General features: G+C 33.4%; 4 protein-coding genes across 4 annotated transcripts; 3 read left to right on the top strand and 1 right to left on the bottom strand.

The window, feature by feature from the left end:
* The first annotated feature begins 1,189 nt into the window (after positions 1 to 1,189).
* LOC25489595 (superoxide dismutase [Fe] 3, chloroplastic) lies at positions 1,190 to 5,157 on the top strand. Its single transcript, XM_013605625.3, has 9 exons — positions 1,190 to 1,352; positions 1,647 to 1,761; positions 2,370 to 2,447; positions 2,851 to 3,042; positions 3,673 to 3,844; positions 4,238 to 4,311; positions 4,391 to 4,417; positions 4,539 to 4,562; positions 4,644 to 5,157. Exons 2-9 carry the CDS (start codon positions 1,666 to 1,668, stop codon positions 4,767 to 4,769), a joined length of 789 nt encoding a protein of 262 aa, XP_013461079.1. The 5' UTR covers positions 1,190 to 1,352; positions 1,647 to 1,665; the 3' UTR covers positions 4,770 to 5,157.
* A 1,334-nt stretch (positions 5,158 to 6,491) lies between these two features.
* On the top strand, positions 6,492 to 11,371 carry LOC25489594 (non-structural maintenance of chromosomes element 1 homolog). Its single transcript, XM_013605624.3, has 8 exons — positions 6,492 to 6,725; positions 7,274 to 7,369; positions 7,551 to 7,723; positions 8,045 to 8,241; positions 8,911 to 8,991; positions 9,813 to 10,052; positions 10,516 to 10,593; positions 10,676 to 11,371. The coding sequence occupies exons 3-8, from the start codon at positions 7,606 to 7,608 to the stop codon at positions 11,024 to 11,026; spliced, it is 1,065 nt and encodes a 354-aa protein (XP_013461078.1). The 5' UTR covers positions 6,492 to 6,725; positions 7,274 to 7,369; positions 7,551 to 7,605; the 3' UTR covers positions 11,027 to 11,371.
* Positions 11,372 to 15,414: 4,043 nt separating this feature from the next.
* LOC25489593 (protein ROLLING AND ERECT LEAF 2) lies at positions 15,415 to 22,556 on the top strand. Its single transcript, XM_013605623.3, has 6 exons — positions 15,415 to 15,611; positions 16,990 to 18,156; positions 18,676 to 18,747; positions 19,102 to 19,316; positions 19,835 to 20,058; positions 21,511 to 22,556. Exons 2-6 carry the CDS (start codon positions 17,049 to 17,051, stop codon positions 22,247 to 22,249), a joined length of 2,358 nt encoding a protein of 785 aa, XP_013461077.1. The 5' UTR covers positions 15,415 to 15,611; positions 16,990 to 17,048; the 3' UTR covers positions 22,250 to 22,556.
* Positions 22,557 to 26,430: 3,874 nt separating this feature from the next.
* Positions 26,431 to 27,069, bottom strand: LOC25489592 (NDR1/HIN1-like protein 13). The gene has a single exon (XM_013605622.1). It carries the CDS (start codon positions 27,067 to 27,069, stop codon positions 26,431 to 26,433), a length of 639 nt encoding a protein of 212 aa, XP_013461076.1.
* Between the last annotated feature and the right edge of the window lie 289 nt (positions 27,070 to 27,358).

Here is a 27,358-nt window from a genome sequence, read left to right as displayed (position 1 = left end):
AAGATGGTAACATGATGCATCTTGCGTTTGTATGCTCAATTTCACCGGTATTGTTCGTCTTGAGCCGGAATCTGACTATTTAATAAAATTTGTTGTTTCAATAAAAAAAAAATCCATGGCATGTGTGAACATACTATGCTTTAAGTTTGACTCACCCCCCACCAATTTAAGTCAACCATATGCAAATGTGTATATAGACTAATCCCCTTTAGGTTTAATAACTCCAAGCACGCCACATCAACATGTGGACGCTCTTGTCTAAGAAGATGGTGAAGTTCATCAAAATAAATATATACACCCCGATGACGAAGTTCATCAAAATAAGTATATACACTCTTGTCATTATCATCTCCTTAACCCGGAGATGAAAACTTTTAATTTGTGTGAACCACCTCTCAAAAAATGCCAACAATAAGACAAAATTACTCGCGAAATCGGTCCCCCCAATTTAAAAATCACTCGGTTTGGCCCCTCTATCATATTTATGAACTTAAAATGGTGATATATCATATTTCAATTGAAATTTTTCAGAGGCTTTCTGGTCTGAAAATTAGATGAAGATAATTTTTCAGAGGTTTTCTGGTAACTTTAATTGATGATAATTCTACATTATGATGTTGTATGAAAATTCATTTAAAATGTGCCACATCACCATTTATGAGTTCAAAAAAATATGAAAATGGATCTAATTTCTTAAATTTTGTTCATTAATACATTTAAAAAAGGTCAAATGCATCTAACGGTCCTTTAAGTTTTTCGTTTTTCTCAAAGTCGTCCTTTAAGTTTCAAAATTCCCAAACAAGTCTTTTAGTTTTTGAATCGTTTCAAACAAGTCATTTTAAAGGATTATGATGATGATTTAGATGATAGCAACAAAGAGTATTATCCACCATTTGTCATGCCTAAAAAGATGACTAAGTTTAAGTGGGTGTTAGGAGTCCGATTTGGTACCAAAGATGAGTTCAAGGAACCAATTACCAATTATGCTATCTACAATAGGACTTATTTGAAACGATTCAAAAACTAAAATGACTTGTTTGACATTTTTGAAACTTAAATGACGACTTTAGGCAAAATGAAAAACTTAAAAGATCTTTAGATGCATTTAACCTTTAAAAAAAAAAGATTATATAGTATTTTAAAAAAAGATAAATTATAACTAATTTTACCGCTTTAACTTGAACCGAACCGGGGTCGTGTCCGGTCGGAGTTGAATACTGGTTACGTTATCTTTTACTGACAGAGAAACAAAGCAAATAGTCTGAGAAGAAGCAAGACATTCATCACCACCACCATCTTTCAGTTCACCTTAGCTTGTGTTTGTGTTTCAACCGCATCGTTTTCAGCATCTTGTAACTCTCCTTTTCCTTTTTTATTTTATTTAATATATATCAACTTTTTTCTTCTTCTATTTCCTCGCTTTCTTACTTGGCTCCCTTTTGTTTTTCCATCAGTATATCAACTGTTTGTTTAAATGCCTAAGTCAACATTGTTAAATTCTGCTTGCAACCACCTTACACAGTTTTCTTCCAAATTTTACAAAGTTTTATACGTTTATTTAAATATAATGTTTGGATTTTAATGTTCTGTTTTAGTAATACAATTGAATGCTAAATTATGAATTCATATGGTTATGTAAATGCTAGGTGTTGGAACAGAGTACCTATGGCTTCCTGTTACTTAAACCCTATTCCGACTAGCTCTCGTCTCTTTTCACCAGACTTATCTACAAAATTCAAGATTCCTAAGCTTCTTCACAGGGTAAATTATTTTCATTTTGAATTACTCTAATTTCTTTATCTCTTTTTTCTGATGACCTTCTTAATAAACATGACTTTCCATTTAACTTTTAGGATAAATTATATTCACCTAATTTTCAGTTGCAATATATGGCTTTCGATTAACTTTGATAAATGTAGCTACTGACACTAAAGTAAAACTGTTTAATTTTTCTTGAAAGCATCATGGTATATTATTGCATTGATAAATATGGATCTTCTGCAAGAAAATGTTTGACTATTAAAATTTGGGCTTTAACACTACTAGGGAGGTAATGATTAATAATAACAGGCATGTTTGAAATAGTTTAGCTCTGTAGTGTTGGTTGTTTGTGTGTAGATTATGTGTGTGTTGTTAGTATTTCTTAACATAGAAAATCGTGTTGAGTCATTAAAGTTTTACTTTTACAGCACTTTGAAAAGTTTAATGAGTTTCATTTATGCTGTGGACTACTTGTTTTAGAAAAATTTGATTTTTTTATAGTTTCTGATTCCTCAAGCAATATTTATTCTCTGTGGTTAGTGGCAATTTTTTTTTCTTCTTTTTCTGATTTGTGGCTATCTCTTTCCTCCTCAATTGTATTTAAGCAGAAAAAGAGGTTTGGTGTCTTGCCCAGATCTTCAAAAGTTACAGCATTTTATGGCTTGAAGACCCCTCCCTACGAACATGTAAGTGAACCATAGTTACCCGAATCCATGTTTTATTGGAGATATACTGTTTTAAGTTAACCTATATACTTGGATTAGTTGAACGCTGCGCAATGCTTATCAGAGAAATCATTGCTGTCATACATTGCATTGTCATATTTTGCTTTATTTGGGCTAGTTACATAGCTATTCCGATTTTAACCAATATAATGATAAAGAAAGAAACTAGAACTGAGAAAAACGTTAGTGATCGACAAAGGCATGACAGCATGCAATTAAGTCCTTTCCATTGCTTTTGTTATTCATTTATTTCCTCCTTTTCGTTGATGAAACCTGCAATTAAGTCCAACCTTTAACAAACTCAAATATGTAACTTACCTTCATATCATGATTCTAACTTTATTTGTTGCTTCAATACTCATAGGATGCATTAGAGCCATATATGAGTAAGCAGACAATTGACGTGCACTGGGGAGAGCATCATCGGAATTTTATTGAAGGTTTGAACAAACAGCTCGGGAAGGATGATATACTTTATGGTTACACCTTGGATGAACTGGTCAAAGTGACATACAACAATGGCAATCCTTCACCTGAGTTCAACAATGCAGCTGAGGTACTGACTTATTGATAGCTTACTGGATTTGATCTTTTAAAGTTTGATTATGGCTCTGTAGCGGCTTACTTTTCCACATAAACCTATTCAAAATGCTTCAGTGTATATTACATAATAAAATTAGGATACACACTCCCAAGTGTTGATAATATTGGCATCTCCCCCATTCATAATTGGAAACTTGTGCCCTAGAGTCTGAAACTCTTCTGAAACCATAAAAATGTATTTAATCATAATGTATTTAATTGTAGAATGTGGGTTTGAAACTATATCAACGTAAGGTAGAAGTTGAAATAAATGAATACTCTTTCTGTGGTTCCTGCACTCTTTTCCATTTTTACGTGTCTTAAATAAATGATTTTTCCTTCTGGTTCTTTGATAAATGATTTTTATTTGGTTCTTTTCATTTTACCTAGCTTGCATGAAATTGGAAATTATCTGCCCAATCTGTGTGGGATAAGGCTTGGTTGTTGTTGTCTGCCCAATCCGTGTCATGTAGCTATTCTTGGCTGTTCGTCGGATTACAATAACTAACAATAACAAAATTACAATTGTGGTAGCTTTGTGCTTTTATATTCAAATACTGTCTGTGAATTGTAGTACCTAATTATTTTTTCCTCTTCCGCAAAGGTTTGGAATCATGACTTCTTCTGGGAATCCATGCAACCGGGAGGAGGTGATATACCCATACTAGGTCTCCTTCAACAGATTGAAAAGGATTTTGGATCATTTACGAATTTCAAAGAAAAGTTTACAGAAGCTGCACTTACATTGTTTGGTTCTGGCTGGGTTTGGCTAGTTTGTAAGTCCTTTCCTAATTAATCCCCCCTTCTCTCTGTCTTGCTAAAGTGATGTGTGAGTTATTCAAATCCCATATTATCTTCTTAATATGCCATAAAATCATTGGACTTCTCTTATAACAAGCGAATATCTAAAATAAATATTTGATTTAAAAATAAGAACCAAGGTTTTGTTTTTCTGAATTGTTAAATTCTCGTTTTTATCTCACTGGGAATATTTACATATTTTATGCTTGAGGCTGTCACTTATCTTCTGTCATTTGGCGGTTTAGTTTTACAATAATGGCATTTCCAGACTTGTGTAGAACTATGTTGATGTATACTATCTTAAGCGAAACCTTATTGTTTGATATTGCTGGTGGTTAATTGTTGCAAATGTTTGTTGGTTGTTTTAGTGAAGAGAGAAGAGAAACAATTAGCCATTGTTAAAACTTCAAATTCCATTTGCCCAATTGTGTGGGGTGATATAGTAAGTTATTTTCCCTTCATTTTGTAAAATTTGTCCTATTTAATATTTGAAATAGAGCTGACAGTCTTTTCTCTTGCAGCCAATTATCAATTTGGATTTGTGGGAGGTATGGTTATCTCTCTCTTACCTACAACTCAAAACAAGACAAGTAGATGCACATTAATATTACATAGCAAAAATCTGTATGTTAGACATCACTGACATTTTTTTTTTTTACTCCAATGCAGCATGCATACTATCTAGATTACAAGGTATGTAACCATCATATATTGTCGCTTATTTTTTGATAAACATGAACTTAACAATTCTCATGTCGTGCAACTTTTGGACAGAATGACAGAGCAAAGTATGTGAATGTATTTCTGAACCACCTTGTGTCTTGGAATGCTGCAACGGAACGCTTGACATGGGGAGAGGCTTTTGTGAACTTGGGAGAACCTAAAATTCCTGTTGCATAAAATATTGAAATGCTGAATGATTACTATACTTATGAACAAGACATCTTAAATGGAGTTGGCTTGAAATTCAAAGGCTTCACATGTCATAGGGTTTGTCGTATAACCAGCCAGAAAGGAAGGAATGGATCAGTCATTGATTGAGTACAACATCCATTGTGTCCCGTGTGCTTCTTTCTGGTTATCTATTTTTGCTGTGTTAGTGTAGGACTGAGGAAAATCTGTAATATGGAGGGATGTAGTCGTGAACTTAGAATAGGAGACAAGGATTTTTCAATGTAGAATGAGATAGAAAAAGAACATGTTTTTGACTTATTATAGTCTAGTTGTATGGAACGGTAACTTAAAAAATAAGGTACTTTGCAATTTTGTATGAAACTCGGATTGCCAAGTAGATGTGCTCCAATTAGAGCTGTCATATGGCCCGACCCGTTTAGCCCGATTAATTATAGGGCTTGGGCCTTAAATATTGAGCCGGAATTTTAATAGGGGTTTTTAGCCCGACCTTAAAAAGCCCGCTACCCGAACGGGCTAGCCCGAACGGGCCGAGGGTAGCCCGCTAGCCCGCATAACAAAAAAAATCCTATAAATTATATATATTTTTCAAATAATTCTTTACTTAGTTGATTATCAAAGTAATAAATAAAAGTGAAAATTCAATGAATTAACACAAATATACATGTAATATAAAATTATATTTACTCGTTTCGTTATTTATAATTTTAAAGATCGAATATATAAATATTTATAACCATAACGTATCTAATTTATTTAAAATTGCTTTCCTCGCTGTTTTAGTTTACGACGTTTGTACGAAAATGTTTACAATTTATTTTTGTTCCAGGCATTATTTAAACATATTTAAAAATATTATTTATAATTTTTTTTTTATAGGAGTATTTTATAGTACTTTTTTTAAAAAAAAATATATAATTTTTAATACAGGCCGGCCCGTTAAACCCGTAGTCCGTGTAGGGCCGGGCTCGGGTAGTATATTTCAAACCCGTTTTTAAACCAGAGTTTTTGGCCTGAACCGATAAAACCCGAAGCCCGTTAGAACCGGTCCTAAACGGGCTGGGCCGCCCGTTTTGACAGCTCTAGCTCCAGTGAAAACAAAAGTTATGAAATAGTTGCCTATTATTTGAAACTCAATGATAAAAACTTGTTGGAAATGCTCCGAAGTCCAAAAAAGTTAATGAAAAATTAGCAACTCTTTTTTTTTTTTTTTTTTATACAGAGTATTATCTCCCTTCTTAAATATAGAATCTCTTAATAAAATATTTTTATCAACATGTTTTTAAATTATTATTACATATATATTTATTTTATTGTAATAAGTATCAAATACTAAGATGAGACGATTAATTAATTTTTGTTTTTTTTTATCTTGTTAACGAGTGTTCTTTTAAAAATTTAAAAATTAATTGTTTATAAAATTAAATACTTCAATCTCCAATGCATTCGATACATAAATTTATTCAAAATAAGAAATTATGAATGAATTTATAAACTATTGTTACAATTAAAGATATTGAGTTATTATTGGGATCATTAACAACTTTTTTGAAGTTTTGGGAAACTTATCCAAATGAGGTGGTGAAGCTCTAATAAAGCATATGACATATTATCCAAATGAAATGACTCAAATCAAAACATTTTTTATTTTAATTTAATGCCATGATGGCAATGCAATTTTATTTCCAAACCACTACATAATGGGTCATTACATTATGTTGTGTTGTATCCCGCCAAAGGCATATTTATTTTTCCCAATTAATTTGGTGAAAAAGATGTTTTTATTTCCTTTCCCTCTCTTTTTTCTGAGTTATTTTCGGTGACCATAACATAAACCCAACGATTCAGTTTCTCCAATCCCTAATTCCTCCTTTTCCGCTACGATTCCCTAAACCCTAATTTCACCGTTTTCTTCTCTCGTTCACTCCGCGACTAATAACTCAGGTTAATTCCTACTTCAACTTTTCATTTTTCACAACTCCATATTGTTATTTTACTTTCTCTGATTACTTTGTTGTGAATCTGTAATAATGTTTTCGAATTTTATGTTGTGAAGACCTAGATTGAGGAATAGTGGTGTGTGTATAATGAAAATGGGGGGTATAATTTCAGCACCCATTCGAAATGGGTTGTTCCAGCTAGGTCTCAGATTCTAATCAACAATTTCGCTTGTTAAATGAAGCAATTAGGGGTTGAACTAGGTCACAACTTAGTCTATAAAGGTTTCTTATAAAGTGATTTCTCTATGTACTTGATATTAATGATAAATATGCATTCAATAATGATTCTGTTGCAGCATTTATGTAATTTATTTAGTTAAATGCTGTATTTACTAAATTAAACCTGTTTCATGTCTTCTGTATTTCTTTGTATAGTCGTCACATTCATTTTCATGATTTGTGCTCTTGTGAGAGTTCTTGTTTTGTTACCGCTGAGATTTTTAGGAAGCTTCGGGGTTATTTTTTAGTCACTAAATATTTGAATTTTTGCAGGGCTGTCTATTGCTATGTTCCTTGGCTTCTTGGTCCAAACTGTAAAGAAGCAAGGAATAGAGTACTAGTTATCATTTATCTTTAATGCTGAAAGAGGTAAGTTTTTCCTTTTCATATGTGTGAAGGGTAGACTCTAGTAATCTACTTCTGTTTCTGACCATATAATTTTCCTGATACATATCCTTCTAAACACTGAAAGCTTGCCGTTCCAACATTCAAATGCTTATAAACTCAGCATTGTCATTGTCATAATTTTTATTCCTGAAAAATCCGGCAGATTTTTGGACAAATTTTGAACCCTAATTTTCCAAAACTGAGCCATTGAAAGAAGTATGTCGGGTGGGTTAAGCGTACCGCATCATGTTATAATTCAAGCTCTCTTGTCACGGGGCCCGCTCAAGGAGAAAGACTTACACTCCATGTTCGAGGATCTCACTAAGAAAAATCCAGGTTTTTCTTTTTCCTTTCCCTGAAAATGTTTACAAATTGTATTTTCTTGTTGAATAGTTCCTTTGTTTGTTCATTTTTAGTTTCTCACATCTCCGCTTTTTATTTTAATTTATATTAGAGTTTTTAATTTCGAGTTTTTTTACATTCAAATTATAACCTTCTTTTTCCATGATAGTTTTAGTTTCAGTTTTAAATGCGACATAAATGCCTTTATATTTTTCATTTTTATAATTTTTAGTTTGGGACTATTTGTGTTTCATTTGTCCTTGTTAGCTTTTTCTTTTATCATGGTCTTGATTTGATTGGTTTCTCCTAGTACAGGCACTGATCGTCGGCTATTTGATGCGTTTATTCTGGCAATGAACAAGGCCCTTACTTTTGCTAACTTTGAGTTGCGTGGCTGCATTGATCAATATGATGGCCAAGTTTATTATGGAATAGTTAATACTGTTTCAGATGAACAGTCCAAGCTGGGTACAAAGTATACAGTTCCACAAATTGCTTTCTATAAGGCCATTGTGAGTGTAATCAAACTTGCTTCTGTTTTCCTGTTTATCTGTTCACATACGTGATGTAATGGGCTCTACATGCTGCTTTGCATATTCCAGTGTGGGTGAAGTTCTTTTTGTTTTCTGTGTGCACATCCACATGTGTGTCATGTTAGGACACTGTGTCATTTGTTTGAAATGTCTTAATATATGGTTGATTTATAAGGAAAGATTAAAATTCGACAATGGACAATTTAAATGGTTTTGGTCAATAATTAAGGTGAGGTGAAAAAAAATGAAGTTTAGGATGTTGATTGCATGTCAGATGGGGTTGCTGGGTTGTCAGATGTAATATGGGACAAATGATATCCATGTGTACAAGATAATAGAATTAAAATAAGGTTCTGATGCTTCCATAAACTGCAAATCCGATTGTTTTGTCATCAATTCTCATTTATTCTTACTAATAGGGAGCTACATACTGATAGATCCAAGTGGAGGTTTCAATAATTATTAGTTGGATTAGGACCTCTTCTTCCAATTGCGCATGCTGATTAGATATAGATAGTGTAAAATTATGCATGTTTCTTTGTATGCAGAACAATATCATTTGTTTGTTCAGTTTAATAGCTGGGTGCCTGATATTGTGACATCTCAAAACAAAACACTTATTATGTTCCTTTAATAAAAAAATAACAGATTGAAGCAATAGTTCAAGATGCCACTGCAGATGGTTTTATCTCCAGCATTGGTGCTCTCAATCTTAATTTGGAAAGCCAGGTTATAAACTTTCACCTGCCTACATTTTTCTGCTCATCAAAAATTGAATTTTGATTTAGCATACTAGTGTTTGAGATTGTGAAGTATGATCAAACATATCAAGGTAAAGCATCGTAATTTATAAAGTAGATTAGTGAGATTTTCTTGGTTGGTGGATGGAGCCAAACAACTGAAATTAGCGAGAATCTACTTGTATATAGATGCAATCTCTTGTATATCATGTAACGTTTACTATGTGATCCCTAGTTTTCATCTCAAACATTGCCAATTCTCATCTCATTAAACTTGAGTCTAGATACTCATGTCGCTTTTACAGTCTTACTTAATGAAAGATTTTTGATTGTAAAGTCTTCTTCCCAGCTCATATTGAGAATTTGCTTGTTGTCTCCAATAATGGATCTAGAAATTTTCTACAATGAGGGCAAGAAGATAGTATATAAATTATTTCAAGACATAAATATTATTAACTTTTACAAAATATTTAATTTTTAACAAAAGACTCCGAAATGTCAAAGCTTCTACTCATTACAATTGTCTTCTACACATTTTCATATTTTGTCGAAACTTGAAACATGCATAATACCTGTCTCAAAGAAAATAATTGTTTATTTTGTTATTGTATGCCGCCAAACTGAAAGTAGATGTCCATATTGAATAACAAGATAATCTGATCTGCTCGTAGAAAACTTTTACACCTTTTACTGAGCAGAATGTTTGTGTACATTTGTTGAAACATAGATGGTGCTGGTGTCCGTTAAAATTAACTTTATTGTTTTGTATTGTGATTGTTGACAAAAGCAAGTTTTATGATCTATGTTCAGGTTACACTTGTGACTGATTCAGAATCTCAAGGAAGCCAACCACATGTGCCACATGCATTGAAGAATTTTGGTTTGACTCAAAAGCAAAATACTCTTAGAGAACTTGCGAGGGACTTGTGGTTGGACATGCCTGCAGATGGTAATGTTAGACTTGGTGTAAAATCATTCCTTGATCTCCGCAGTTGGTTTCGAAGTAATGATGTTCCATCCTGTCACGTTTGCAATGAAGCTGGAATAAAGGTTGTCCCTGTTGCATTTTGACAATCTTACTCTATAAGTTTCTTTTTCCTTTCCACATCATTAGCTGTGACCACTTTGAATTAACAGAGCTTTCTGTTTACTCCTTCTGTTGGGTGTTAAATATTCTGTACCACCGAAATTGTAGGGAAAATGTTGAAAGAGACTAGTGGTGTGGTTATTTATTGATCACATTTTAAACATCTTTAACAAGTTCAAGGGTTTATTTTTCTTAAACTAATATATTGACCATGAATTATATTTTTCATAAATATAGCTTTCTTCTAATTTTATGGAGTAATCTTTTTAGGGAGGCATTGAGAACCTTAAGACAAACAATCACCAATTTTTTCTGCCATTACAAGGAACAGATGGAAAATTTGTAATAAGCAGATAGTACCAGTTGTACTTTCGCTAAATTGTTGCTATTTCTGGGTCTGATAATTCATTGGTCAATACCTAACAGGCAGAGCTGTGCAAAAATGAAAATTGTACTGTACGAATTCATCACTACTGCCTGAAGCAAATTTTCTCGCAGATAAAGGTATGAAGTCTAGTTCCATTTTTACCATCTTAGAAATGTTTTGTTCCCGTCTGTCTTATTGCTGCTACTCATTGGTGTTTAGGCTGCAAAAGCTTGCCCAAGTTGTGGCACTTCATGGCCATTTGCAGTACCCAAAGCAGAAGCCGTAGAGACTGAAGATGACACTGGACCTAGGCAAAGTCAACGAGCAACTGGTTCTAAAGGAAAGAGGCGAAGAGCCAATACAATTGTTGAGGATGACGGAGTTGGATGCAGCAATCAGCATGAGCTGAATGGACCTACTGAGAGCCAGCATGACAATGGACGGGCACAAACAAGGACTAGGTCACGTAGCACACTTGAAGCAGATACAGTAGGCCCTGATGCATCTCAATCATCATCAGGTGTCTCTGATCTGCGAAGAATAACCCGAAAATATTCCGGTCGGACCTAAACTTACAACAGTGCCCTAGGGATTGCTAGGCGATGCACTATATTTTGCTGCTGACAATTTTTTGGGGGAGCTTCATTGATATGTATAATTGTGCTGTACTAGTTTTTTTACTAGTGATGCAGTTAGGTAGTTTTGAGTAGCTATTTAAAATTTAGCAATATCTTGTTGTGGTAGACTGACCTGTGGCTCGAAACACAAACCTTCTAGTGATCTAAATATCAGCTTGTATATTCGTGTCAATGCCATTGAGGTAGGGGCATTGATGTTATGCTCAACTTTGCTATTGTTTTTTGTTGTTACAGCCTTGATATTGTTTAATAGTGTTATGCATCTTCAATCGTGTCATTAGTTTTTATTATAAAGCTTACCCTTACTTTATTTATTTTGCTTTGTATTAAACAATAAAAATAGATGTCTAATGACATTCATTTGTTTAAGAATACTGCGGGACTAAGGTAACATTTGATAAGTAAATTTGAACATTATAGGAGAAGATATGTGTTTTATTGTATCCTTGCCTTGGCGTAAATTTAAAGTAAAATAGGATTGGAAAAATATCGTAGGCAAAATGGCCAGCTGCTCCATGAACAAATGATTTTATTTTCTTACTCAGACTTTCTGTACACTCAACTATATTTTATATTATATAATTTAACAGTGTAAAAAAAGTGTTTTTTTTTTTTTTTAAAGAACATCGTAATAAGTTAAAAACACCCTTCAATACCTTATCATATTTTGAATTTTATGATCCAAATTAGGTAAAAAGAGTGAAAAAAAAAGTTGTGTTATTTGAATATTCATATATGTGACAACTTTTGTGACAACCAAAATTTTACAAAGGAAACGAGGTAGTGACACAAAAACCAAAACAATAGAGAGAGAAAGTAAAAAAATAATGTGAGTATGAGAGAGAAAGTTGTCACTAAAATTGTAAAAAATGTTTGTTCAAATATCATTTCTAAAAAAAAAACTCCTTAGACCGATTGTTTGTCTATTTTATTACGGCCTGGCACATTTCTTGAACATAATAATGAAATCTCACGAGCGGATTGAAAGAAAAGTTAAACCACGTGCTCTTATACTTTGTTGTATCTTTTCTAGCAGAGCAGCTTTCCTCTCATCCGGTTCTAGCTACTAATTACATGTCGTTTTTTACCTCTAAAGTATGGTTTGTTAACTATTGCTTCGAACACGAGTTAAAGAGACTAATTTAAAAATTTTCCATTGGAAATGTTAAAAAGTGATATGTTTAACTTTTTTTTTTGATAAAATGTTCAATTTTTTAAAAGTCAAAAAATTTGTTGTTTTCAAATAAATATTTTTATTTTTTACTTTTTTAACTAGTGTCCCAGAGACACTAGTTAAACAACCCTTTGATTAAACATAGTGAAAAGCCAAACTAAATGGAATGTCATCCACAAGTCAAACATATCTCTCTCCTTTACCAAAATCTTTTTTAATACACAAAATACTTACATTTTTTTAAATGTATGTTTGATAATACGGTAGATATATCTAAATTACGATAGGTCATCGTGATACTGAAGTACTTATCGTGATACCAAACATCGCTTAAGTTGATGATTTTGATAATTTAAACTTCTGAGTGGTTTATTGTTTGCAAGGTTACATCATAGCCAAACAATGTCACTACGTGGGCATTTTTATGACTAAACCAGAACACTCTGCAGGACTACATTCTATAGATATAGCTAGCTATTTTTCTTTTGGAAAATGATAGATAGACATCTCAATGTTGTACACTCTTTGTACCACTGCTGATGTGGCAGGGGTAATATAGAAATTTCACCCCACTATCACTTTTCACTCTCACCCTCCTCTTTTCTCTTACTCTCCTCTCTCTTCACGATCACCCTCCCTCAGCCCTTCCTCCACCCTCTGTCACCCTTCCCCACCCACCGCCCCCTTCCTCACCCACTGTCGTCTTCTTCCTCTCCTCCCTCCCGTTCTTTTTTCCTTTATCTCAAACTCACTTCTCTTTTTGCCTCTTCAATCCTTCTTTGGATCTTTCTCTGTGACAGATCTGAGTGTGTGTGGTGGGGATGAGACGTCGTAGTGATGGTGAGGACAGTGGATGGCGGTGCTGTGGTGGTGAGGGGCGGCGAGATGAAAAGGACGACGGGGGAGACAAAGTGTGTTACAGATCTGAGTGTGTATTGTGGTGGCGAAATACATGAGAATAGTTGTTGTCGTCGATGTCGTATTCCATCGTCGTTGTTACCGTCGCCGAAGTCAGAAACGGAAGAGAGCCGGTGGAGCAGTGTAGGCAGAGAGAGATGAATAATATGTTTGTTTGTTAGCTGGCAGTTTTTTTATTTTTATATATTAATGGTCAAAGTGGTCAACACTCATTTTTTATTGTTATAAATGCCACACAAGGATGGTATGGAGTGGTTCTGCCACCTAAGGTACCTAAGATGGTATGTGTATAAGAACTCTTTCCTTTTATACATTTTCCAAATCCACATTTTTATCAATGCCAGGCATTCGACAAAAAATTAGTAGAACTTACTTTCACTTTTATCTAGTGATTTTTTTTTTTTGACAAAAAAGGTGTCAAGCCTTAAAGTGAACGTTTGTTTTACAGGCTCAGCAACCATTTCTAGGAATAATGGTATCTGAGAATATAGACGGAAGTTTGATTCCTAAATATTTTAAAAAAAAATTGGTTTTGCACCTCTTTAATATTCTTAGGATAATTTAAAGTTATATTTTTTATTTAAAAAAGTATATAAAATTCCATAGAAATCTACTTTCCCACCCTTTAACATGGAAATACATTTATAGAAATATTGAAAGTTATGAGAAGTTATTTTATTCACGGAAACAATTATCTCAGTGAATAATTGTTTATCAATATTGTAACAAACATTGGTATAAAAGTATTTCCTTACGTGTGTATTCTAAGGAATGAAAAACTTAAACGGAAAACAAACACACCAAATAAAAAAAACGACAAGGAAAATCAAAGTCTATTGGAAATGTGACATAAATTATATCAACCAACATGGAGAAAGAGGAAAAATCACGAATCACATAAAAAGTACTGGACAAACTAAGAGCAAACTTAGCAAAATAATATTACTACTTAACTGACTTCATAGTAGACATGTGGGACTCTATAATAAGAGAACTCAACAAACAACTCAACAATGTGAGAAACTAAACCATACCAAACATGTCTAAAAGGATAATTCTTTATAATCAAGGACTTTGCAACTTGAGAGTCAAATATGATACCAATGATTCTAAAACCCCTAACAAAAACCAGCTCCAAACCTTCGTAAATTGGCCATAGCTCCACCATTGTGCTAAAGGAAGGTTCTACCACAAACAAATAGGGCATCTTATGAGGGACCTTGTTTGCCCTACTTGCTATCCACCATTGTGGTGTCTTCTAAGTATGGCAATTTGCATAACGATAAACGACAGAAGTTATATTTGTTTCTTCAACTCGGCTCCCCGAAATGTTGTGCCCCCTTCTAGTCGAACTTAGCGTATCATTTATATAGTTCTCTTTAGTTGATTCAAGGCACTAACTTTCTTTGTCTGTTCAACTCAACATTGGCGTGTGTTTCTTCAACAGTAACCTAGTAGTACGTAAATTAACATATCTAAATATTACAATAATGAAACCCTACCAAGTTGAATGCATTGCTCTCAAACAAGTTAAAACTTGATTGTTCGGAACAAAGCTTGACCTCAAACTTTGTTAAATTTATCGTGAGATAAACAAATAAAACTACTCATGTATTATTAGTTGCCTGACTCTCATATTTAATTAATTAATAAATTCAAGGTAACAACTAGGGTACCCATGGAAGAATGGTGGGTAATTTATCCCAACTAATACACATTAGCCACATAAGCATATTTTTAAGTGATATCCATGAACTATCTTGACCCCATCAACAAATTGCTCATTTTTATTGATTGGTGGGTAAATTACCCACCATTCTTCAAAGATAATCTAAAAAAAACCTAAATTCAAACACACATAAAAAATGGGCATAGTTTCTTAGCGAATTCAGTTTCACACAGTTTGATTTTGATCAAGATCAGACAACCCATATAATATAATTGATATCACACAATTAAACAATATGATCTATTAATATAGATTCAACGATTGACAACTGTACCAACAACACACATTTACAACTAAAAATCCATTTCCAAAAAAGACATACATGAAAATGAATGGTTAAAGAAAGTGACATTAGATAGATGATGGTTAAACAAAGTAACACCATTTTATGAGATTGAAAAGGGCAAAGCTTGTGTGATTATGATCTTAAGTTCCTTTTTATACTCTTCTTGTGGGTTCCACAAACTCTACAACATAACATGAGATGTGAATTTTATATGCCTTTTGCATGGACCGATCAAAGGCTGACTCACTCATCAAACTCTTCCATCTTATTCTCTTTCTCTCACTACAATTTCATTTTCTCTCTCTCTCTCTCTCTCTCTAGAAAGAACAAAAAAACACTTCTCTGTCCATGATTTTCACCACCGGAATCAAATTCCCCTGCATGCGCCTCTGATTCAGTGCACTCTCTCGGTACCTCAAATTTCTTAACTTTATCAAATTCCATTCCTTCTTCTTTCAGTTTTCTTTTTGTTCCAATAAATACATGTACTGTACCATTTAACTTTGATTGAAATTTTCAACATTTTTAAGTTTTTGAAGATTACCCTTTTTTTGTTTTCCTATTTTGTAAATGGGTTTGTGTTTTCTTTAACTAAAGTTGCTTCCTTTACTGTAAAATTTTATTTCTTTATGCATCTTCAAGCTCTCTGTACTTTTTTACTGGGTTGTCAAATTTTGTGTTCTCTTGTTTGGCTATTCTGGTTTGGATTGTCCTTTTTTTTATTTTATCACTATACATATTTAGTAGTTTTTATAGAAGATGATTGTGATATTGCTTATGCATGTTTGATTTGCAATTGTTGTTATGCGTGTTTGGTCTTTGTTTCTATGCTAGATTGGGTAATTCGGCTGTGGTAATATTCATTTCTTGTCAGAGCGTATTAGTTATCTGTGTTATTTAAGAAGGCTTGAGACCTAGGAGTTTGCTTAGGTCTTAGGTTGAGTCCCCCAGGTGCCTAAAATTACTGTGTTGGGCAAGTCCATACTTCGATTGGCCGCGTCAGTGGATCACGGGATTGGTCATCTGGATTAGTCTTTTCTCGGATACTGAGTTTCCAAAAAAATCTGTTTTATTTGATATTTTTTCAGATAAATTAAAAACATTGCTTGAAAATATGTTTTTGGGATATGGGGGAGCGGGTGATATTTCTACTTTGATTGTGGTTGTTTGCCTTCAGCAATTGATGGTGGTGCTTGTTGTGCTGTTGACTTAAATTCTAGCATATAGGAGCTTGTTAATTAAAATATGTTTATGGTTGTTCACTCATGGCTTATGTTGTGTACAAGTTAGATTATAGAACTTTTAAACAAATTAAGATGCAAAGGCTGATTTCAACTTATATGAGAAGTTAATGTTTAAATTCGCAGAGTTATTTTAAGTTTTAACATTATTTAATTTTTTTTTGTTGATTATTAGTCGTGGAGAATGTTAAAACTTTTCTCCACAAGTAATAATCGACAAAAAAGCCTTTGGAGAGAGACATTCTGAGCTATAAAGTCAAAATCTGACAAAATACTAGTTAAAGAATGTTTCTTAATTGACAAAATCTGACCATCACATCAGTCATATAAAGAATGTTTCTGAAACGACAAAACCAGTCATTATCGACAAAATCTGACCAACACGTCAGCTGAGCTATAAATGCTTAATATTTCATGATCGAAAAAATCTGATAAACACATCAGTCGTATAAAGACACGTCCTGAGCTGTAGTTTTCGTGTTGTTCCTACGTGTATATAATATATTTATTGCTTCTCGAATACATTTGATATTGAGTTAATCTGCAGATAAACGTCTCACTCCAAAGTTTGCATAAAGAGAAAGGAAAGCTGCATCTGGGCTAATAATGGGGGCCTCCACCTCCAAATTGGATGATGATAAGGCACTTCAACTATGCCGTGAAAGGAAGAAATTTGTTAGGCAAGCACTTGACGGGCGATGCTCGCTAGCAGCTGCTTATGTTTCATATGTTCAGTCATTGAAAATTACAGGAACAGCTCTGAGGAAATTCACAGAACCTGAAGCGCCAATTGATTCTTCCTTGTATACTTCCACCAATGCAACGCCCGAGCCACTTGCTTTTAATGAGAAGACCCCATCTCAGTTCTCATTCTCCTCACCATCTGCATCACAACGCATTGATCCACCTGAAACCTTCTCTCCAACGCCCTCTCCTCCCAGCTCTATTAAGTTCCAAGCCAATCATATGAGGTTTAGCAGTAGTTCATCTAAAAAGGTAGAAGAAAAACCACCGGTACCTGTTATAGGAACAGTAACATCATCAGGCACTCCGCAAAATGCCACACCTCGTTCTACTGAAAGGCCTGAAACATCAGCATATGAAGATTCTTCTCTTCCAAATGAAACTCCATGGGATTTTTTTGGTCTTTTTCATCCTATTGACCATCAATTTTCTTTTCAAGAAGGAAAGGGCATGCGCCAAGATATGGGAATTGCCAGTGATATAACAAGATTAAGGGATGAGGAAGGAATTCCTGAGTTGGAGGATGATGAAGAGAAGATTTCTTCTCAAGAAAGTGAGGTCTCTCATGACTCTGAAGATGAATTTGATGATGAGCCTGCCACAGATACCCTCGTCCGAAAATTTGAAAATTTTAATAGAGTAAATGACCATGTTCAAGCCAATGGATTTCCTGGTACAAATAAGCCTCAAGCAGGGGATTCGGTTGTGAATGGTGAGAAGGGGAGTTCGGCCTCTCCTTATGTTTCACCACTAAAGACAGCAACTACTGTGTCAGTGCTTCCAGCTGAAACAAATAAGTCAGTGGAGACAGAAAATCACCCTGAAAATAAAGTTGTACCTAAGGACTTCTTTGCAAGCATGAAAGAAATTGAATCTCTCTTTGTCAGAGCATCTGAATCTGGCAAAGAGGTTCCAAGAATGCTTGAAGCAAATAAGTTGCACTTTCGTCCTATATTTCCGGGCAAAGAAAGTAAGTCCTATAGCTCTTTATTCTTCTTATGTCTATGTATCAGTCTTCATATGGGAAATATTAAATTTTTAGCATTTCTTTAGTTAGTCATGGATCCCCTCTTCTGAATTTTGCACTTGAAAGGTGACATAGTGATGGAGATCCTGGAAAGGACACAGAGCCCTGCGCTTGCAGGAGAACATCCAAATCCATTTGCAGAGAAGTGCAATAAATATAAAATTGATGATATTTTTTATGATACACTTTCCTTTTGCTTGTAGTTTATAAACTATGCCACTTCTATAGACTACATTAAGATACACTATATAGATATTTGGCTACAAGAATTCAAAGGGAATTACCATATAGGTTATATTGCATGAATGTCTATTATTGAGATCCTGATGTGTGTCAGACTAAAACATCCTGTTCTCAAGGTTAAAAACAGTTCATGTTTATGTGAGGTTTTTTTTTTCATTACTTGTCTATGTAATTCACTTCAACATGAAAGTTTAACCATGAAATTCTTATTTGTAACAGATGCTTCAATGACATCCTCATTTTTGAAGGCCTGTTTCTCATGTGGGGAAGACCCAAGTCAAGTTCCAGAAGGTATTTTATCGTTCCTTTTGCTTTTGCTCTTTCAAGTTACCAACACGTTGCCAACCATCTTGCATTGCATTTACTTTTATTAAATATTGATATTGTTGGAATTGTTCAAAATATTATTGGAAGTTTTATATTAAATTTGTATCTTAGAGTGTTTCTCTTCCACCTTGGTTGTCATTGTTCATATGATTCATATTCTTAACTTTTTTCATGCTCATCTTGGTATTTAACTGCTCTCTGATGTGACGTGTTAAGAGAATAGAAGCTTATAAAATGCAATGTATATCATACTCATTGTTGTTTGTTGAAAGCTGCTACATGAATTCCGTATCTAACATTTTCGTTCAATTTTCTTAGAACCTGCTCAAAACTCGGTTAAGTACTTAACTTGGCATAGGACAATGTCATCTCGATCCTCTTCATCCAGAAACCCTTTGGGAGCAAACTCAAAAGATGATACAGACGACCATACCAATAATCTCTTCGATAATTTCTGTATGAACTCTGGTAGCCATGCCTCGACCTTGGATAGATTATTTGCATGGGAAAAGAAACTCTATGATGAAGTCAAGGTATTGTGTACTCTTTATATTGCTTAGTGGAAGGTTTTTTTTTTTCATTCCAAAACGGGATGGTAATGTTACGAATAATCAATTACTACGAAATATTTGTAACAAAATAAAATCATAAAACTTCGTATTGAAATAGGACAGTGTCTTATATATTTTTCTATTATTATTGTCCGATTTGCATACCTTGCTCTCTCGGCAGTAATTACTAAAACCTTGTCTGAAACCTAATTCATTTATGCCTATTCTCTGCTTGTCCAGTTTTCTCTCTCAACTTTTATAGGCTTAATTAACTTACCAATACATACATACATAGAATAATGACTCTTGAGTGGCTGAAGCTAATACTTTTACCCTCCACTACTAAACTCTTAATTGACACAAAAATAGCTGTTATTCTTCATTGGTATGCTGCCTTGAAAGTGGAACCTTCTTAATTCTCTATAGCTTCGTGATCTGATTTAAGAGGAACATTTCTCTATATATTTGCTAATTTCCTTGTTCATTTCGGGTAATTGCAGGCTAGTGGGGTGATCAGAAAGGAATATGACATGAAGTGTAAAATCTTACAGCAACTGGAATCAAAAGGAGAAAAAACCTCTACGGTTGATAAAACCCGTGCTGTAGTCAAGGATCTGCATTCAAGAATCAGAGTTGCTATTCTTAGGATAGACTCTATATCTAAGAGAATTGAGGAATTACGGGACAGAGAGCTTCAACCACAACTTGAGGAGTTAATTGACGGGTATGATTATTTAGATTCCTCTTGTTTTTACGAAGACTCTGTTTCATATGGTTATGTATTAGCCTCATAGTACACTATATTTTCTATGGAGTAAAAGGTTCAGCATCAAAGAAGAGAAATTGAGGTGTCTCGTTTAACTTAAATGTAAAACAGTTTTTTAGCACTAGCTTGGTAGACTTGCTACATCTATCAATCAATTTCATAATATTCTATTGGAAATTATGTTTAGTGACAAACAAGATTTTTGAAGAAAAAATTAATGAGGAATTTTCTAATTTCTATTTTTTTTTTTTGGTAAATGTTGCAAACATTTTATGCATGTCTTCATTGAAACTTTTTCAAATTGCTATTTTCCTCAATCTTAAGGGATGCCTCAAAATGATCAGTTACCAAATTATATATATTATTGCTTCTGGTGACAGTCATTCTAGGTCTGGCTCACAAAACATGATGATTTGTTTCAAATTCCTATCCATTTTTCACTGAAAAATAATTTATATAGGTCAAACCTTTTCATGTTATTCTGGCATGCAAAAGACTCTACTTCTTCCTCTCTTTTTCTGCTCACCACTGTCAAATGATTATTATCATTCTATGATTTTCAAGTGGTTGCATAGGGATACAGCACAGGTGTCAACACTTAGGCAATGGGTCCTGCTTGTATAAACAGCAGAATACTTTTTTGGCCCTAAAATAGGAGTAATCTGATAGCTTATTAGCTACATGCACCGATATGATACGCGTATCAGATAATATGTGGTTTATTGGAAATGATATGATACGACATTTAGGAAACATATATACAAAAATAAAAATTTCACAAAATATCAGTAACGATAAACTTTTTTGTGTATAGATCTATCCAATGTTGACTTTTCGTTTTCCAATACAAATTGTTAGTATTATAAGATATATATTTGGAAAAACAAAAATACTTGTATCTTGAAAATTGCAAAGGATTTTATATTTAGGGCCAAACAAATGTTCTAAAGGGATATTATAATTAGGGACGGAAGGAGTGCATTTTATGAGAAAAGGAAAAACCTTTTTATTGAACTGACATGTTAATTTGTTTTTATGATAATTAGAAGTTGAAGGAAAAAAGTAAAAACCAGATAAAGGAACACACAGGATCAATACTTATATCATAAACTAAAGGACTTAAGAAAGCTCTAAAAAGTTGTACTATATTACATTTCAGCCCTTTTTCTGCTAAAGCTTATGCTATCACAAAGCACACCCTAAGTTTTAATTCAGTAATCGGTTGAACAAAGCTGCTAGCTTTCTGTTTTTATAAATTAGTAAGACCTTTCAGAAACTATGCTAAATTGCTAATACCTTTGAATATGGATAAGCATGTTACTTGTGTTTTTGTAAGTTTAAAATGTATTTTGCTTGTGTGCTATATATGAGCTTGTTGTTTCATATGTTCCTATTTTCCTTTGGTGCCAGGTTAAGTCGGATGTGGGAAGTGATGTTTGATTGCCACAAGCTCCAGTTTCAGATTATGTCAACAGCATATTACAATAACCATGCTAGAATCACCATGCATTCAGAACTTCGTAAACAATTTGCTTCCTATCTTGAAGGTGAACTCGATTATCTGGCATCAAGTTTTAACAAATGGGTTGGAGCTCAAAAAACTTATCTAGAGGCTATAAATGGATGGCTAAACAAATGTGTTTCTCTTCAACAAAAAACAACCAAGAAAAAAAGGAGGCCTCAACTTCCACTGCTCAGAATGTATGGTCCTACAATTTATGCCACATGTGATATCTGGCTGGAAAAGCTTGGAGAATTACCTACCCAGGAAGTTGTGGATTCCATCAAGAGTTTAGCAAATGAAACTTCCCGGTTCTTACCGCGCCAAGAGAAGAATCATGCGAAAGTCGCAAAACATCCTCATCTAGCATCCTGGAATGCTGACATCGGAAACGAGTCATCAGACAATCTATTGAGAGATGACGTTTCAGAGGACTGGATGTCGGGTTTTGATCAATTTCGAGCAAGCTTTATAAGATTTCTTGGTCAGTTAAATAATTTTTCTGGGTCTTCTGTCAAGATGTACACAGAACTTATACAAGCCATTCAGCATTCCAAGAGTTACCATCATAAATCTAATTCTCAGACGCAAGATGACCATTCAAAGCAAGAATCTCAAGTTGATCAATCTGAGAATAAAAATTCCTAACAGTAAAAAGATAACTGCATTGGACACAAGGGAGTTTGTAGTATTATAGCTCTACAATGAACAAATGCATTTTTTACTTTCATATAAGCCTTTTTGGATGTAGCATTTGCACATGAGGATAGAATAAAAACTTCATTGGTTGGTAAAAGGGAGTGATGAATTACAGGGTAGATAAATGCTGTAATTACTGGGTTCTGTTGCAGAGATGTATACAAAAAGAAGGAACTTGTAAAGTGTCATTTTTGTACACAGCATGTCTTGTACTAAATTTTCGTTACCGATATAAAAATATAAATTTTTGCTTTCATGGTGTTCATGTACAGGTTAGTTAAGGGTATGTATGCCCAAGTTTTTCCTCAACTTGTCTTCTCCTAAGACAGGATAAATAGCGCCAAAACAGTTTTTTAGAATAAAGCTCTTCAAAAGGTAAGTACAGTCAACCAGAGGGTTGGAGGCTTGGAGCAAGTCAAAAATACTATTAGTATCTGTTTGCGAGTTTTGTGGGGATGACTGTGTAAAAGGAAGGAGAAAAGAGAAATGGAAGAAAAGATATTCCCCAAACTTAAACAGGGGGTTTGTTTTTCATAATAACACAAAATCTCCTCAAAATGGGGCAACTGAATTTTTTTATTGAAGGATGGTTTAGCTAAATTCTTTAAATCATTTATGTTCTCTAAATAAAAAAATATATTAATGATAAACTTTCATTTATCATTCTCTACAAAAAATAATCTCTTAAAACATATAGTAGATTTATCTATTTCTCTCCTTACTCTCCCTTCCCCTCTTATTTAAACTTGCACACTGAGCCTAACAAACTTGACCTTAATATTTTGGAAGTTAAATTTGAATTAAATTATTATTATTATATATGCAACCTTTAAAATAAGATTTTGAGTTCTGCCATAAATGGAGTTTTTTTTAGGGTAGTCAATAAATGAAGTTTTTCAGTTAGCAAGAAAATGATGCATTCCTTTAAAAAATAAATAAGTTATTGAAAAGATAAAAATATGGTTTGAATTTCTTCAAAAAAAAAAAAAAGGTTTGAAGGAAACTCCTCTAAAAAAACTATTTTGAAGGAAACTCCTTTAAAAAAAATGTTTTGAAGGAAACTGTTCTATAGATAAAGAAATTGATGATAAAGATTTTACTAAATTTTGTTATTTATACTCCGTGTCTATCTATCCTCTTTTTATTTTATTTTATTTTATTTCGTTAATGCGTATAAAAACAATATTTTTTTACCACTTAGGTTTTAAGTGGTACAAAAAAAATTAAATGAGTTAAAGAACCTCTGATATAATTTAGTCAAAAATTTGTGATTAATAACATTAAGCGTTTTTCTAGTTACACCCCAAATATGTACGATTACATCCAAAACAAAAAAGTTTGAAATCTAATTAGAATACCAAAAATGTTCTTGATCATATAATCTCTCTGTGAATTAAGGAAGTTATACCCCATACCCCTACTATTATACCTTCACCCCAACATTTTAAACAAACTACCAATTTTACCCTTTATAAAAAATAAAACACATTTCACCCTCTCACTTATTCACCCCATCTTTACCCCACATCTCTAAAAGAAAAAGAAAAAAAAAAAAAAAAACGGTTGCTGCAAAAGGAAAACCCCAATCCCAACAAACGGAAACAGTAAGCTAGCCAATCGATTAAGTTTAACCATTTCATTTTTCTTTCTTCTTGCTCTTAATTGTTCGATCCCCACTCCCAGCAAACACATTTCTGTTAATATTTTTTAATTGATTGAGGTTTAAGGTTTTTAGGATTTGTTAGGGTAGTGGGTTACCGGAATCCTTCATAGAATCCTGTTATGAGTTTGCAGAATCATCTCTGAATCATTGATTCCCGGAAAACACATGCAAAGCGTTCCGGTTGATTTTCCGGTAATCGCATGCAAAGCATTCCGGTTGAGTCTTCCGGAATGGTTTCGAATTCTTTCCGGAATGGTTTCGATTTCTTTTCGAAAAGGTTGCGTGAAGATTTCCGGTTCAGGAATTTTTTTCTTTGTACTCAAATCTGTTTTAATGAATGAATGAGTTCAAAAAATGTTTGAGTTTGAGGCTTAGGAAATGTTTTTTTTAGGATCTGTGCTTTACCCACCAAATTTGATGCTTATCACAAGTTTTCATATATGTGACAAGATTGGGGTGAATGATGAAAGGTGTGTTTCATAGTAAACACTTCTGTTACGATAAAAGAGTAGATTGGATGCATGCAGACCATATGTATGAATGGGCAAATGTTGTTGAACTTTCTAGCTGTGTCACTGTTGCTCAAGACAGAAACATATTAAATCACTCATGTACTAATCAAATGGGAAGATAGTTAGGGATAATGGTCAATATGTCATTGATTTGATACTGTTTAAAAACATTCGAAGCTCTTCAAGAGAACTATTAGGATAATTTATTGATTACTGTTTTTTTTTTGGTCTAGTAATTGATTACTGTTTAAGAGTGTGTGATATTGTTAAAGTGATATTTGCTATTGTTTTAATGTGACTAAGTGTTTTAAAAAATATTTTATTTGGTATTGTAGTAACTAGCATAAACGTTTATACAGAATCAAGAATAAGAAACTATTAAACTGTAACTAGCATAAACGTTAATAAGAAACTATTGAATAAAATGCACCGGAAAACAATTATAAACGTTTCCGGTTATTTTTGTTTTCGACAGAGAGAAAATTATTTGGTATTGTAAGAAACTAGCATGCACCGGAAATCTTAGCATACGACTATTCCGGATTTTTTTTCGGAAATGTATATATGAGTGTTCCGAATTATTTTCGGAAATGTTTTAGTGAGAAAAAATAAAAGCGGAAATACGTACCTGGACAAATATCATGTGGGGGTGAACTTATCCTAAATTAGGAGATGTTGAGAATGAAGGTGAAAAATTTATGTGTAAAAGATAATATAGTAAAAGGGGTAAAATTGAAATTTTTAAAAATTTGTAGGGGTGAAGGTACATATGTCGGGGTATAGGGTAAAACTTCCGTGAATTAAATGTTCTTTAGTGAATTAAATGTCCGTTTGGATAAGACTTATTTTGAGGTTATGTAAAATAGTTTATGAAAATAAATGAATTTTTTGGTATTACTTATAAGATTGTCAATGTAATTTATGAAAGAAAAAAAAAAGGTTATGAAGATACAATTTTAGTTAGTGAAGACTTATAAATTAACATAAAAATTTATTTATTTACATTTTTTTTTGAAGTAGCTAAAATGGAATATATTATCAACACAAAATGTCTTTTCTAGCACAAGGTGTGCAAAGGAAAAACACTAAAATCTGTACAATATTTACAACCGGGAAAAGAAAAAACAACGAAAGAAAATAACAACTAAGTGTAGCCCAACATAGCGAGGGGACTAAGCCACCAACCATGGTAATTGAAAGAGAATTGAAAAAAAAATCTCCTTCAACCACGAAAAAATTCCATAAACTTAAAAATAAATCAATCCAAACAGACCTTAATTCAAATAACCTAAGTTTTATACAATTGGGAGTTAGTGATTCCCCATGACAATTTTTCCACCCCACCCATCTTGTGCTCCTTTTTAATTCAAAGCCTCGTCTTTAGGATACTTGATCTGAAAGAATTTTAATTCCAAATAAATTTGTTCGTCTGAGTTACAAGGGCTTTAAAATTGGGTGGTATTTATGTGATCCCCTATCACATTTAAAAATGGAACGCACCATATTCAAAACAAAAGGGAGAACAAAGAAGAAAAAAGAATAAAAGGGAGAGGGAGAAAAAATACATAAGAGAAGAGACAAAGGATAATGGTTGAAAATTTAAAAAGGAGTTAGAGGTATTTTTGTCAATTTAAGGTGCAACAAAAAACTGAAGGGTGTATCAAAGAGTGATAATAGTGATTTCATCAAACTTTCTTAACACTTTTTGTCAACCATTGTTCCATTTTATAGAAAAGTTAAGAATATTTTTATTAACTTTATTCCTTAATCATTTGCATCAAGTGACATGTCCTTTTTCTCTAAACATTTTGATGACTCCAGTTTTCTTCAATTAGAATCATAACATTTTCCAAAAATAAATTATAAATGGAAATATACATTCCTTCAAACAAAAAAAAGAAGGAAATATACATTCAGTAAACACAACGATTCTAATTTCACAACGAAGTTATGCTTTAATATCTTCCAAACAAGTAATTATAATTTTTCTTCCAACAATTCTTGTCAACAATCTTCGCCTGCTCGGTTAACTCATCAACCGTCATATTACATTCAATCATAAATTCGACCTTCCCCATATTAATAAATCCAACTTTGAATCTCAGTCTTGTCTTCAGTTTCAATGTTAAGGTCACGTTCCGTACCGCAATATCATTCACCAATGCTTTCTGATCAGCATCCGGTAGTACAACGTTGTTACCATTTAACACCATGTTAAACGCTGTCACATTATTTTTCGGCTGATAAAATGTGGGCAACAAGCCGTTACCGATTTGATCATCTTTGTAAAACATTTCAACAGTGTTATTTTTCTCATAGTAGATTCCAATCTTGTTGACATTATCAGCCTTAATGGAGACGTCAACCTCCGGTGAAATAGAAGACAAAGACGTGAGGCTCATTCCCTTGACAGAGACGTTATCAATTGCGAATTTAGGTGCTTCAGGTCGGTAAATCAAGTATAAAGTGCCTCCTATAAGGAGAAGGAGCACAATCAGAGATAAAATGAGGCCGATAATCCCACATAGACCACAACAATACCGGATCCAACGGCTTTTGGGTTGAGTGTTGCTGGTGTAAAATTGATCATCCATTGGGGTGAGGGTAATAATTTGCACACTTTGGATATGTGAATGTGAATTAGGTGTTAAGAAATCAATCTATGAACTATTCAAATACAGGAATATGCATTGCAAAATCATCCAAAATAAGAAACAAACCAATCACAACTCACTGTTGGAGGTATGGCGGAAAACATGGTGTTAACAAATAAGTATGAAATGAAAATATGTCAATGCCAACCGTATCTTGAATGATTTGCTAGCCTTAAATTTGCTATCAATAGCATTTTTCGTTTTTTTCATTAGTTTGTTTTTGTTGGAA

This window comes from Medicago truncatula, chromosome 3, assembly GCF_003473485.1.
Source record: "Medicago truncatula cultivar Jemalong A17 chromosome 3, MtrunA17r5.0-ANR, whole genome shotgun sequence".
NCBI lineage: Eukaryota > Viridiplantae > Streptophyta > Magnoliopsida > Fabales > Fabaceae > Medicago > Medicago truncatula.
The sequence above is the reverse complement of the archived record's forward strand: the minus strand, read 5'-3'. Positions and strand labels throughout refer to the sequence as shown.

What these genes read in the sequence shown, in the direction of transcription:
- LOC25489592 (XM_013605622.1), bottom strand. Translation starts at nt 27,069, where the DNA reads ATGGATGATCAATTTTACACCAGCAACACTCAACCCAAAAGCCGTTGG.
- LOC25489593 (XM_013605623.3), top strand. Translation starts at nt 17,049, where the DNA reads ATGGGGGCCTCCACCTCCAAATTGGATGATGATAAGGCACTTCAACTA. An exon ending in CCCAAGTCAAGTTCCAGAAG is followed by an intron (nt 18,748 to 19,101) that starts GTATTTTATCGT and finishes CAATTTTCTTAG; the next exon opens with AACCTGCTCAAAACTCGGTT. An exon ending in AACTCTATGATGAAGTCAAG is followed by an intron (nt 19,317 to 19,834) that starts GTATTGTGTACT and finishes GGGTAATTGCAG; the next exon opens with GCTAGTGGGGTGATCAGAAA.
- LOC25489594 (XM_013605624.3), top strand. Translation starts at nt 7,606, where the DNA reads ATGTCGGGTGGGTTAAGCGTACCGCATCATGTTATAATTCAAGCTCTC. An exon ending in GCAATGAAGCTGGAATAAAG is followed by an intron (nt 10,053 to 10,515) that starts GTTGTCCCTGTT and finishes AATACCTAACAG; the next exon opens with GCAGAGCTGTGCAAAAATGA. An exon ending in AAATTTTCTCGCAGATAAAG is followed by an intron (nt 10,594 to 10,675) that starts GTATGAAGTCTA and finishes ATTGGTGTTTAG; the next exon opens with GCTGCAAAAGCTTGCCCAAG.
- LOC25489595 (XM_013605625.3), top strand. Translation starts at nt 1,666, where the DNA reads ATGGCTTCCTGTTACTTAAACCCTATTCCGACTAGCTCTCGTCTCTTT. An exon ending in TTCCTAAGCTTCTTCACAGG is followed by an intron (nt 1,762 to 2,369) that starts GTAAATTATTTT and finishes GTATTTAAGCAG; the next exon opens with AAAAAGAGGTTTGGTGTCTT. An exon ending in AGACCCCTCCCTACGAACAT is followed by an intron (nt 2,448 to 2,850) that starts GTAAGTGAACCA and finishes CAATACTCATAG; the next exon opens with GATGCATTAGAGCCATATAT.